At 47.1% G+C, this 13,217-nt stretch overlaps 1 protein-coding gene across 3 annotated transcripts; it reads left to right on the forward strand.

Moving 5' to 3' along the window:
- The first annotated feature begins 965 nt into the window (after positions 1 to 965).
- LOC104641903 (nectin-1-like) lies at positions 966 to 11,581 on the forward strand. 3 transcript variants are annotated; one of them, XM_075767754.1, is made up of 4 exons: positions 2,440 to 3,099; positions 7,978 to 8,289; positions 8,716 to 8,861; positions 9,802 to 11,581. In XM_075767754.1, exons 1-4 carry the CDS (start codon positions 2,778 to 2,780, stop codon positions 9,898 to 9,900), a joined length of 879 nt encoding a protein of 292 aa, XP_075623869.1. In that variant the 5' UTR covers positions 2,440 to 2,777; the 3' UTR covers positions 9,901 to 11,581. The 3 variants fall into 3 exon arrangements, with proteins under 3 accessions (XP_075623877.1, XP_075623869.1, XP_075623862.1); XM_075767762.1 differs by lacking the exon at positions 2,440 to 3,099 and adding an exon at positions 966 to 1,103 and having other exon boundaries at positions 8,716 to 11,581; XM_075767747.1 differs by having other exon boundaries at positions 8,716 to 11,581.
- Positions 11,582 to 13,217: the final 1,636 nt, after the last annotated feature.

Below are 13,217 nucleotides of genomic sequence, written 5' to 3' on the forward strand. Positions count from 1 at the left end.
ATACTCATTTGGAGTAGTAAAAATTTACAGAAATGTAAGCCACGTAATCAGAAAGTAGAAACACGAAACACAGTTTACCAGTACAAGTTTGATTAGCAAATGAGGTTTCGTTGGCTGCTTGCCCCTCCACGTGGTGCATGAGTGACCCTCAGGCCGAGGGTTTTGTTGGTTTCAGCAACGTGATCACAGCTGTCAGAAAAAGAGAAATGCAAGTGTAAAAAATGACAAAGCAAAAAAAGGCACAAAAATGATGACTCCAAATGGCTGTGTGAGCTATTTTTATGTAATCTGAGCTGAGGGCCGAAAGGGTTGGGTGTGCTTGTGGGATGGCAGCCCTGTCTTTCTGAGGGACAGGACTGGGGAAGGAGCATGGACATGCAGAGATGGGGGCAACCTTAATGGAGGAGAGGGAAGACCAAGGCTCTGCTTTTTCCCCGAGGCAATATATGACCTAAGCCCTGGGTTGGGTGCTTGGCTTGCTCTGGTCTCCTTACCTGGAAAAAAGAGTTATGTTACAGTAGCATCAGCAGCTCCTGGGTCTCCACTGATTTGCATGTAGGGTGCAGACCCTTAACTGGGTCCTCTGAGTTACATATTGGGGACATTTGTACCACTCATTGCAGCATGACCATTGACCTGAGCTGCTTTCCGTGAGCTCAGGTCAGGACCAGGGTGGCCTTTCCTCCTGCCCTTCGCAGCCTGACAGGCATCGGGCGCTCAGCTAGCTTAGAAAGCTGGGCTTTTTTTAGGTACTTGCAAAAACCTAACCTTAAGGAAAAGGCACTTGTGAAAAACCCAGCCTTGTAACCCTGTTACCCCTGTCTGTCTAGCAGCCCAGCTGGGAAATCATGTTTCTGGCTCTGACATTTGCTGTCATGCCCCCCACAATTTTTGTTATTCAGCTGAGTGCCGGAGGGCAGGAGGTTTTTTACGAGATGTCTCTTACCGTCTTTGCAGAGGGAATGTCCCTAGAGCATAAGTGAAGTGTATAAAAAAGGGGAAGTGGTGCTCAATGGATCAGTCGCTCACTGATCTCGCTGAGGGCACAACTAGGATGATGGTCGCTTGTTTTCTCCTCTTCAGCATCCGGACCGTTGTGTCAGGTAACTCCCTTGGCTGTCCGTCTGTCTGTGTCATTACTGTCACGGCATTAGGGACCTCGGTGGCCCTGCTAGCTTGCTGCTGGGTGCTGCAGCCCCCCACCGCATCCCCCGGGGCGAGCCCAGCAGTGACAGGGCACTCGCGGCACTGCACGCCACCGCGCCGCTCGTGTGGGGCTTCAGGCGTGCCACCGCTCCTTGCGTTGACAGCATCCTCTCTTTAATTTACCACCAGTGCATTTATAAGCTGCAGACAGATGTACAAATTTATTGCAATTTGCAAATCATAAACCAGGCGAATGTCCAAACGCTCCCAATGACCTGTATGACTGAAGTTTGATTTCATCTCCTGTTGTGGCTGGGATTTGGGTCAGAGTATGGCACTGATCTGCTTTAGCTAGGACAGAATAATTTGTAATGATGGACGTTGTGCTTGCGGGTGTCTGCTCAGGCCACTAAAAGTGTGGGTGTGTTATATTTGTTTTTGTAACTAAAAATCATGTAGAAAAGCCTGGATTTGTTTCAAACTAGCTTCCATGGTCATGTGTTGTATCTGCCTGTGGCACTACTGAGCTTTGAAAAGCAAAATGACTGGCACAGCTTCACAGCTGGCTTCTTGGTGTCCTGCGGAGATCTGCCTGGCCGTGGCCACAGCCACGGAGAGGACAGGACCTGAGTGAGTTTTGTCAGGCAGGTTAGACAAGTGTACCTCTGGGCACTGCAGACGAACTCACTCGTCTTTAAAACCTGCAAAGTTATTTCCCTTTCTTGTAAATTGAAATATATGTTTTCAGTGCTATAACTGTCCTTGCTGCTATCTCCCATGCTGAAGTACACAAATAAGCTTTAAAAACGATTATCCTAAGAGGACCGTGGACCTGAGCTGTCAAACCTAGGAGCATCCATTTTGCTTGCCTATCCCCTCAATAGTTTTTCCACATATGCCTGTGAATTGGAAGAGGAGACTGATTTTTTTTTTTTTTTTTTTTTTTCCCCCTGGAGATCTTTAATACCATGGCATTTATACTATGAAAATTTTCCATCGGTAAGGGTCTCTTATTTCCCTTCAGTAGGGTCTCAGCTGCTTCCCAGCTGCACGGTCTCAAGCCTGAGACAGGAGGACAGATGCAGTTTGCCTCTGGTCCCCCCTACCTCGCTTTCTTCTGCTTTTTTGTTCTGCTGTCATTCTGACAAATGTGGACACACAATGTGCAGTGATACACTCTAAGAATTTTTAGCAGCTTTTCTGATTTGCTTCTTACTGTGCTGCAGGAGGGCTCAGAGAGTGGTAATGCACTGGTGGCCATTTGGGCATTAGCATGGCTGAACATTTAGGAAACATCTCCATGGGTGCCCATGGGATAACAGCATCAGCAGGCAGAAATCAGTCCCTCCTGACATGGGAGCTGCCTTTCTCGGTGGCACTCTCTAGAGCATGGGTATCAGGCTGGTGAGATGCTTTGTGTGAGAGACATCAGGTCCAGCGAAAATCTCAAGGCAATTCTTTTGACCTGCGGTTTCATTTTTACCCTGGAGGGAAGGGCAGAAACACCCTCCAGAGCTGCGCTGCTCAGGAGGGTGAGGGGCTGGGGGCTATCTGCTGGGGGTGGGTTGCAGAAGGGTGGTGAGAAACGCTGAGTGCAGCACCTGCTTCTCCCCCCAGGCTCCGTGCGGGTGATGCACAGAGAGGTCCAGTCGGTGCAAGCAGGAGGAAACGTTACTTTTTCATGCCAGTCGGTCACGAAAGAAGATGTGCTACAGGTGACGTGGCAGAAGGACACAGATGGGGCTGAAGACAACATAGCAACTTACAGTAAAATGAACGGCCAAAAGATAGCAAAGGGCTACGTTGGCCACGTGAGCTTTGCTCGCAGTGAGTTACAAGCCTCGGCCATCTCCCTTCATGGAGTCACCCTCCAAGATGAAGGATGCTACAAGTGCATCTTCAACACGTTCCCCTCGGGAGCTGTCACCAGCAGGATGTGTCTCAATGTTTATGGTAAGGCATTGTAATCGTGTACGGGCTGTTATTTGAGGACCAAGTTATTTTCCCCTGGGAAAACACTTCCCTGATCAGTGATCATTGCCAAATTGCTGAGAAAAAGGTGGCTCAGCTTCCTTTCTGGCTCTTCCCCCCTTTCTGGTTCTACCTCTGATGGGAAACCAGCATTCAGCAGTTCTTTAATTTTCTTCCCCTTTAAGTCAACAACAGAAAGACCCAAAAGCTGATGTGTAACCCATGACTTCCTCCAAGTTTCCCTGGCTGTGTGGTCTGCTGACAGCTGACCTGCTCCAGCTGTGAACCCCTTGCTCCTCTGCCCCCTTTCACTGCTGCTGTCACCTCCTAAGCCTGGAAATCAGGCACTTTTTTCTCACTCTGCCTTTGGTCTTAAAAACTCAAAGTATTCAAAAGGCAGAGAGCCATATGTGTAACCAGAGTATCTGGAAGCTGATTTTGAAGCTATAGTAAAAATGACAGTAGTTAGGCTGGGCTCAGGAGGGGGATACAAAAAAAAAAAAACCCCAAAAAAGGCTGAAATACAGCACAGCTTTGCCACTTGAATACCCCGTGCAGATCAGCATCAATTAGCTTCAAGAAGAGAGTTAAAAGAAATGATGAGTCGAGGTGGCAATATTTGACATCTCCATATGAAATCATCAGCTAGCAAGTACAAGCTGAAATACAGACAAATAGATGAACTCAAGAGGAACAAGAGTGAAAAGCTGTTTATCTGTTGAGGGAGGGTCTTGGTTTTCTGCCTGTGAGAAAGCTGAGACATTAAACAGGCCGTGAGGACACCCTGTAAGCTCCTGACTTTCTCGTTGTTGACTCTGCTGTGGGGACGTTGGCCAAAAATCATGTCCCATGTGGAAAACATCGGTGGTGGTGATACAAACACTGGTGGTATGACCCCTGCAGAGTATTTTGTTTATCCGTAGTACCTTCTGCTGACAAAGACACAGACACATGCCCACACACATACCCATGTGCCAGGCATCCTCTGTGTGGGGAAAAAATGATGCCCATGGCTTATGGGGTAAGATGACTTAAGCAACAGGGGAAAGGCAGGGGGGGAAATACAAGGGAAAACCAAGTTTGCAACAGAAGTTCTTTTTCCTCTCTCTTGGGAAAGCTCCTAGAGCAGAAAAGAGAAATTAGGAGAAATTCACTCAATATTTCAGAGATGAAGAGGAAGGTGTTCCTAAAAACACCCAGCCCTGAGTCATTCAGACAGTAAACACTGATTTATACATTACAGGAAAATATGGAAGTGCCTTGCAGAGGGATCCGTTTATCATGTAAATCTAAACACAGTTTGATTTTTTTTTTTTTAATTTGTTTGGGGTTTTTTTTATCCAAGAGGGGGACATATTTTCCAAAATCACTGGCCTTGTGGCTACGATTCAGCCTTTAGCAGAGCACCACTTTAAAAAAAAAAAAGTTTTTCTGCGCTACACACACTCCTGTGAGCATCTCTTCCCGTGTCTCAGATGAAAACACCCCAACAGAGAAGGGCTTCACTTCTCTCTCGGGCGGCCGTGAGCCCACTGCTCCTGCTGCACCGGTGTGAGCTGGCAGGCCACTGCCAGGGGCTGGCTCACAGGGGTCGGGGTGGCCTCCCTGAAATGTCCTTTATCAAACATGTCCTGAAGGGTCATCATGAATAAACTAAGTGCTCAGTACTGTGACGGAAGAATTTGGTTCACATATGGCATATTTCACTGAAGCTAGTTTACATGATGCTACTTAAAAGCCATAGTTTTACTCCCTTATTCCCCAACTGATAATGATGGGAACAACTTGTCTGAACAAGCCCAAAGGACTCCCCGGGACGGAGCGTGAAGCCAGCAGGAATCTCCCGAGGCTCAGGGATTCAGGGCAAGGTGAGCAAGCCGGTTTGAGTCACCAGCTGAAAATGAAACGCTGCCATATCTTTGCCCTCGAGAGGGGACTGCCAGGGAGTTTACCAGCTGGTAACTGCCTGATTACAACAGCCTTCGCAAGAGCGGCTGTTCCAGGATGGGCACCATCGTTGTGTGACAAGGGGAAGCGAAGCCACTTAAGAACTGGATATGACACTGTGAAAAAAGAAACAGGTACGACTGGAGGAATCTCAGACCTGCCTGGCTGAAAACAGCAAACCCAAGAAGAAGAAGCAGAAATTTCCTAGCCTGTAGCGAAAACCATTTTGGAACAGAATAGTTTCAAATCTGCTTGACAGGTCTCTTTTGAACAGCCCGCTCCCCTTCCCCCTCCATTTTGCTTTGGAAAAGTTCTGCTGACCCTCATCACCAAAGAGGATGAGAATGAAACCCAGGAAGGAGTACAGTTGGCAGGTATGGAGAGAGGAGGATGTGCCACACAAGAATGGACAAGACTTGCTGGGTCACAAAATTCCCTGGGCATTTGGTGGACTGTCTTCAGGTTTCTTCCTCCTTCATCATAGATGGCACCGTTCACCTGGAAGGCTCGAGTGCAGCAGAGAAATGCCATCACTATTTCTTAGACAGGGAAACTGAGGCATGGGGATGCTGATGAACACCCATACATTTAGAAAAAGCTTTCTGTCATCATGAGGTATACTGTAATTGCTAAACATTTATATCAGTCCCTCCGAGACCACTGACGAGTCTTTAAACACAAAGAGCACATCATGACCTGGCAGTCCCGCTCTAATTACAGAAGGCCACTGCAGATAGTCAAAGCCAATGTACTTCACTAGAAAGTCCCTTTTTCAAATACTTGGGAACTGCCACAGTTCGAGTTTGGGAACATTCGCATCACTGCTCTGCAAGAGCCACTGATGCAAGTACTTGCACACAACATCTCTTGCGGGTACTTTTTCGCTGGAAACAAATAGTTTGATGAAAGACAAAAGCAGCAGTTCATTTAAGTGTATGCATCAAACATCAACGGTGGGCACGTGCTAACAAACACTGTAGCAAGGCAGTACTGCGTAAGCAGGCACTTACAGGTTTTGACTGTGCATCTGTTACAGACACTTGCTGAGGGGAAGCGCAACCCTACAGGATTTTTTTTCACATGATAATCATTCCTTGAGAAGAGAGAAGATTGCTTAGTCAGAAGAAGAGCTGATGTGTTCCCGCCAAGATACTGAGCGATTTTTCTCATCCCCTCTGGAAACATCTGCGCCAGCTTTCCTTTACTGTTTTTGGATGTTGCAAGCTGATATTTGAAGTTAATGCTGTGGGTGGATATGTTATTTTTATGCATCCCGTGAGCGAAAGAAGAAGTTCAGAGAACATTTATTAATCAAAACATAAACTGTTTGTGACACTTGTCTTTTCATACATGGGAGATTTTGAGAAGTTCCAGCTGAAATCCCCACACACACTCTCAGAGCAACATTTGTGGCTTTCATCGGCTCTGCTTGTGGGGTTTGAGTTTCTGTCTGTGGGTGATGCAAAAAATCAGAAATACCCACTTTTATTTTTTTTTTTTTTCTAGGCAGGCACAACCACAGTAAATAAATGAGGTCTAGCTGTAAAAAAACCCCCACCAAACAACCAGCAAAACTGGTGGTCTACAATGTCTTGCTTGCACCGTTTGGCAGGGATGGCTTGCAGGATCCAGCCAGCCTCATGAAGTGCACCTGGAATGGTACCAGGAGGTTACAGGCACCATTATGCATCTGGCACAAGCCTTTTTCCCCTTTAACAGGATCATTCAGTGTCTTCTCCACCTCGTTCATATGCAAATCTTTGTTTACCTTCCAAAACAAAAAAGAATCATTTTTCCCAAGAAGAATAAACAGATTTTTTTTGTTTGTTTGTTTAAAAGTAGGATTGCTAAATGACAGCGATATGTTTGCTAGTGTTGGGACAAAAATTAATTTCAGCATAAATATTGTGCTGACCATTGTTACTTTTGCTATGTAAATAGCAAAATGGTAATATATACATGGAATACTACTAAATATAGTACTAGATACCTTTATTAATCAGAGACCATTCATGTTAATTCAGACTTGAATGAAACCAGAATTGCCACTGCACTTAAATGGTTGATAATAGTAATATTCTCTTGTAATGTTCAGATCTCCCCTGGAGTTCTACCCAGGTTGAAAACAGCTTCCTGCACTCCTCCCCTTTCTTTATTTCTTGCAAATACAGTTTGTGTAAATAGGAATCAACAAGCAGGCTTTGTGTGAGTGAGTAAGCATGAACGATGCCTGTAGTTCATCGTTCTTGCTGACTAAGACTAAATGTGACGGCATCCGCAAATCTTCTAGGGTGAGAAGGAGTTGAGAAGAAATGATCTTCAATGAAGGTTTTGAGGGATACCATGACACCCTCAAAACCCGACACTAGAGGGAAGTTGTACAAGCACAAAACCTCCACAGGTGAAATCCTGTGATGTAACCACAGACAAATTCACTGTTACTGTCTTGCATAGATAGGTACATTTAGTCCTTTGGTCCACAAGCCTGCACATCTCAAACAGCAATACAGCTAATCCTGCAGATACATTTAAGGGAAAAGAACAAGAATTTTGACTGATTGAAGCAGATCAGCCCTTTCAGAGAGAGGAGGACATGTGGTTTCGTGGTTTCACTACCTGTGGCTCTTTACTCATCCATAATCACCACTTCTCAGTTGGGATGCTGCAGTGCTGCCATTCATAACAGAATGGAAACATAGATGCTTCTACACTCTTGTCCTTTGTTTTTGCCAAGCTCTTCATTTTCAGACAGCTGCTTGATCACTTCCATGGTTATTTGCCACTGCTGGGGCTTTGGGGATGGAGAGGCAAGATTAGATATCAAGGTTGTCCTCCAAGATAATGGTAAATACAGGTGCTCTTTGCTCAAACATGAGCAGAAAGTCATGGATTTTGTCACATCGTGTTTTACAGCCATCTCGGACCCCAAAGTGGAGGCTAAGCTTATACCCAGTCCAGACACAGCCGAGGACTCTGAGAAAGTGGTGGGGATGAGCTGCTCAGCAACAGGGAAACCAGCTCCAAAAATCACCTGGCACCTTCCCAGCATCCTGCAGCAGAAACCAAGGGAGTACCAAGTCAGGCTCAGCAACCAGACCGTGACTGTCATCAGCAATTTCACCCACGCCCTCTCCAAAATCCTCCAGGAGTATCCCATCACCTGCATGATCCAACACCCCTCTCTAAACGTGACCCTGGTCCTGCCCATGGACACCGTGCTGCAGGGTCAGTATATAACACTGTTCATGTCCTGGAGCAGGGAAGAGACTGTGAAACACCTCCTAGGGTAGATCATGAGACTCCTCTGAGAGTTGGGGGGTGCTTGTCGAGTGCCCTGCATGCCATGATGTCCTCAGCCTCCCTGCCTCTCCTGAGGACTTGCAGGGTTTCCCTGTCACATAGCTTGACACACCAAGAAGACGTGTGATTTTGGGTAGCTCGGAGGCACTGGGTGCCACACACCCAACCACGACATCAGACCCCCAAACACAGGTCTGCCAGTGATGCTGCTTGTATGTGTGCTGGCATGTGCTCCCAGTGCCTCCCTCCACTCTGTGTCACCCCAGAGACTGGCCAAGGGATGTATGAAGTGGGTTTGGGTTGTTTTATTTTCTTCATGCACAAACTGAGCACCTGCTGCTTTCCCCACAGGTCTGGAGAGCAGCACGGCACCAGCCATTGCCATTGCAGTGGGAGTACTGGTCCCCCTGACTTCCCTCCTTCTTCTCATCTACCTCCTCCACCGCTGCCTCAGGCACCTACGTGACCCAGAGAGAAACCCAGCCCGGCCATGCTGGGTAGGTCTGCCTTTCCCCAGGCTGCTGCAGGGCTCACCCACACCGGCCGTGGGGCTCACCGCCGGGACACGACTCTCCCCGGCCAGCCCGGAGCTGGCTGCGTGCTGCCCAGCCTGGGCTGCACCCGCGGCAGGGAGGGACGAGGGGATCAGCCCCGAGCCAGGCAGCTGCGTAGCAGCACACTGGGAAGGGGAAACCTGAAGGTGATTAGCTAGGCCCATAGGCGGCTGACAGTGATGACAGCTGGAAAACATTCACTTTCTCAATGACAAGACATGCTGCGGGGGAAGCATCACTCTGTTACTATATTTATGCACAACATACTTGTGCAAGCAGTGGCCATACTCTTGCACCATTCTTCTGCATCTCCTAAAAACCCCTCCCCTCTGGCTTGGCCAGTGCAGCTCATTGAGGAAGCAGCTTTGAGGACGTGTCTCAAACAAAATGGGGTCTTTAGAGGAAGAGCGTGCCTCTATGCGGAAAACGCAGGGCACCACGCTGCAGCAGGGGCCGAGGCGCTGCTGTTTGTCCTCTGAGGCCATCCTGGCGCAGGGGTGAAGGAGGCAAGCTCGAGGTGGGGGTAAACTGAGTGAGGTGGCATGGTTTCAGAAAACCGCAGCCCAGTTTTGTGCCAAAAGCACCTCAGCCTCCTCTCAGGATATGCCCAGAATATGCACCCTTACTTTTGATGGGTGTTTTGGAGACAAAAAGCAGTGGGAGGAAATGTGATACACATCTTCTTCCATGGGTGCCATGCCTCTAGGTCCAAGCTGGAGCCTGCTGGGGAAGTTGCAAGGGGAAAACTTTAGTCTCTCCTCACCCAGAGAGATGCAAGGACCCGTTTAGTAATGCACTTAGTCTGGATCTTTACCCTAGTGCTTAAAATACCCATATATTTTGAAGAAGGAAAAAAAAACCCCAACAACCTCTCTTCTGTCAGGTTCTTCCTGCCTGTACCAAGGCCAAGAAGTGTGGGCAGTACGGAGCTGTGGGCAGGTGGGCTCCTACAATACCCCACAGCGCACCACTGAACACCTGAGCAGCTGCCTCCCCTGCACACGCGAGAGAGAAACTTCTTACAATGACACCTCGGGCTTCCAAGCTAACCTTCTGTGACTTCACTCCAAGGGAAATACAAAAAAGGACGATTTATAATAGATATTTATTTATTTTGTTACACTATCATATTCCATTTTGTAGAAAAAAAGCTGTAAAGTATTTATGTGAGACTCTGACTGTCTGTGAGGATCTGCATAATGAAACTCGTTGTTTTGTATTTTCTGGGGTTTTGAAAGTCAGAAATTCCTTTCTGATATTTTAACATTGCAAGCTCAAAACTGGGTAGGAGACTGTCTGAAAGAGGGCAGCATTTCATAGGGGTGCTGGCCCGGGGGGTGTTGCTGGTGGGCCAAAGGAGACCCCTGCCAGGAGTCGGGGTGCAGAAGACCCATGGAACAGCCTAGCGCACTGCTGTAAGCTTCAGGGGTTTGAACTGTTCCCCAAAGAGCAGGAGAGATCGGGCCAAGACTGCAGCCGGCCTGAACTTGTAAACCAGGCACCAGGAGCAACAGGCTTCAAGCCAGGAGTCATCAGGCATGAGGAAGTTGCCAGCTCCAACTTCCACCAGCCTTTCCTAGAAAGTAATGCAAAAGTAAAGGATGCACAGGTGTTTCCTTCCTCCTCCTCTTCTTCTTCTGCAATTTCCACAGCCCCCTTCCTAATTTCCCTAACCTATCACAGCTGCCTTGTGTTTCCAGATGTCCCACCTGCCTGCAGGAGGACACAGGGAAATAAAAGTGCAGTCGGCAGGGCAGTAGGCTGCTTGGTGGATTTTGTGTATGTCATGGTGTAGTGGCAGGTGAGTGTGGTGGGAAGCAGGAGGCTGGTAGGGGTGAGGGGGTGGGTGCATGCTGCTGTGCATGGGCAGGTATACATTAGCACAGGGCAGCATATGTTACTTAATGCTAAAATTCAGTGCTTCTAACCTGCAGGTCAGATCTCAGCAGTTCTACTGTAATTCCCTGAATCCTGCCCTATGTTCATGAAGTCTTTCCCTGCAGATCCAGGGAAGGAGAAGTGAGGCCTCCCCACTCCCCCCAGGCCAGTATGGTCTCACGGGCAGCATGAAGATGGCTGGTGTAGGCTGTCTCCTCTCCTCCTGGCTTCCTGGAGAAAGGGCATGCCATCTGCCCATCTATTTCAAGTGCACATCCCAGAAGAATCAGGCTGAGTTGCAGTCAAAAAGCTGAGTAACTTAAAATGAAAGCGAGTGGGTATGTTCAGAATTAATAAACCCAGTACCTGTCATAAAATGCCTCTTTTTTTAGGGTCCCTAATGCTTAGAAATAGTGCAGCTGGTGAGTGCGGGGAAAGTGGAACTGGCTGCAACTGTCACAATCAGGAATTTTTCTCCTGAGCTTCGTAAGTGTCAGAGGAGGAAGCTGCATTTTTATCCCAGATTTCCTACCATTGCAGCTTAATTTCCTCCTCCCCTGTGAGGACGGGGGCCGGGGGAGAAGCAGGTTTTTCCCCTGGGTGGGTGGTTTGTGGGGAGCAGGCTGCGGGAGAGCAGGCAGAGCTCAGCCCCCAGCGCTCCCGAACAGGCGGTGCGGCGTCAGCTCAGCAGGGTCCCTGCTTGTGCTTCGAGGGGTTTTTTGGAGGCTTTTTTTTTTTGAGTTTTAAAAGAAGGTTTCCACTAATGTTTAAACAAATGGGTATTTTTTTTAGAAAAAGAGAAATGAGTCTCTCGCAGAAACTAGGAGGTTGGACATGGGTAATGAAAAGGATTTTTAGAGGGAAGAGAGAAAGGCACAAAGCTGGCAAGAAACCTCTATAAGCCCAGGAGAATTGCAGAGATTACCTATTATTATTTTCCACAAGCTGATCACCCAGAGTGGGGGCCAAGCAGGGTGCAGAGTCATGAAAGTATCTATTTACATGTGGGATTGTAATTTCTTTTACTATTTAGTTGAATTGTGAAAAGCTTTTGTAGGTTTCTGCTTACGAGCACGATAGGGCTAGAGACTGAGCAGAAGAGAAGGATGTGGCAGCTCACAAGCGTAATGCTGTACAGCAAAGGAAGACGTTACCGATCTGTTTGTCTTCCACGGTATCAGAATGAGAACAGAAAATGACATCCAAAGGCAGGACACTTAAAGCCAATACATGTATTTGCCTTCATGCTATACAAAGCCAGTTACTAAAATGCAGTGCCATAAAATACTATATGCTAGAGCTGTGGCGTTTGGCTTCATGTAGCAATGCGAAGAATGTAGGCATACAGACTATGTATAATTATGTGTCTTAGCTGAAAAAAAAAAAAATGAAATAGATACAAACCACCTTTCAGGGAACAAACAAGCACATGACTGAGGGGAGCAGAAGTCTTTACTGTGGGTGAATAACATCCTAACTGCTGTTCTGAGGTTTCTTTGTGATTATTTTGTGCTTGTCTGTCTTGCTACCTGTTAACAATTTGGTAGTAATTCTTTGGAAGATGTATTTCAAATGGGTTTATACAGATACTTAGTATTTAAATAGACAGTATCTAGGCTATGAAATGTTGCAAATTTTGAATAGGTCTTGAGATATAAAAATAAAACTGGTAAGAAATTAAAGTGGAATGGACTGCTCTATTTTGCTGCTCCAATGAGAATGATATGAAGCAAGTTAACTTTGTAAGTAAATGGAATATTTTCAAATTTTACTCGACAGCAATGTTCCGAGCTACTATTGCCACCAGCAAAAAACCAAAACAAAACCAAACAAAACAACAACAAAACAGCTCCCACAAAAGCCCCCAAATCCCCAAAATGCAAAAAGCCTAGGTATTTGCCTGTCTTGTGGCTGGGCAGTTGTTAGTCTGACCCAACCCTGCCTTCAGCCACCTCCTGTCACTGCAACTCGTCCAGCCCAGGGCAACAGTGGTGCCGACGCAGGGCACCATTTTTCCTAACAGGTGGAAAGAGGGCAAGTGGGAACATCACTCTCCTGCTTGCCTCTTACTTTGGTAAAACTGGCTCTGTGTAACATGTCTCTCTCTGCAAAGCAAATGGGATTGTTTAGCCTTCGCCTCTTGGCTCTGGGATCCTTCGATCTTGACGTTAGCCAGCTTGGGTTAAGGTTTTAACTCATGTAGGACCTTAAGACAGTGTCCTTTTAAACTGTGTATTTTATATTTTTATATATCAGTATATAATAAAGGGTCCTCAGGCTGTATAAAATGTCCAGGTTCCTGTTTTGGCATGCCAGGCTGTTTCACTGATGTTTTGGTGTTTTTCTCTGCCTGGATACTGGGTTCCCAGCTCTAAGAGAGCAGCAAGGTGTAAAGGAATCGCCTCGGCAGCTCTGGCTGAA

This window comes from Balearica regulorum, chromosome 1 (assembly GCF_011004875.1).
Source record: "Balearica regulorum gibbericeps isolate bBalReg1 chromosome 1, bBalReg1.pri, whole genome shotgun sequence".
NCBI lineage: Eukaryota > Metazoa > Chordata > Aves > Gruiformes > Gruidae > Balearica > Balearica regulorum.

Bases quoted from the DNA above. Each gene is read 5' to 3' on its own strand.
- LOC104641903 (XM_075767747.1), top strand. From the start codon at position 2,778: ATGCACAGAGAGGTCCAGTCGGTGCAAGCAGGAGGAAACGTTACTTTT. The intron at 3,100-7,977 runs GTAAGGCATTGT...CGTGTTTTACAG, and splicing joins GATGTGTCTCAATGTTTATG to CCATCTCGGACCCCAAAGTG. The intron at 8,290-8,715 runs GTCAGTATATAA...CTTTCCCCACAG, and splicing joins CATGGACACCGTGCTGCAGG to GTCTGGAGAGCAGCACGGCA.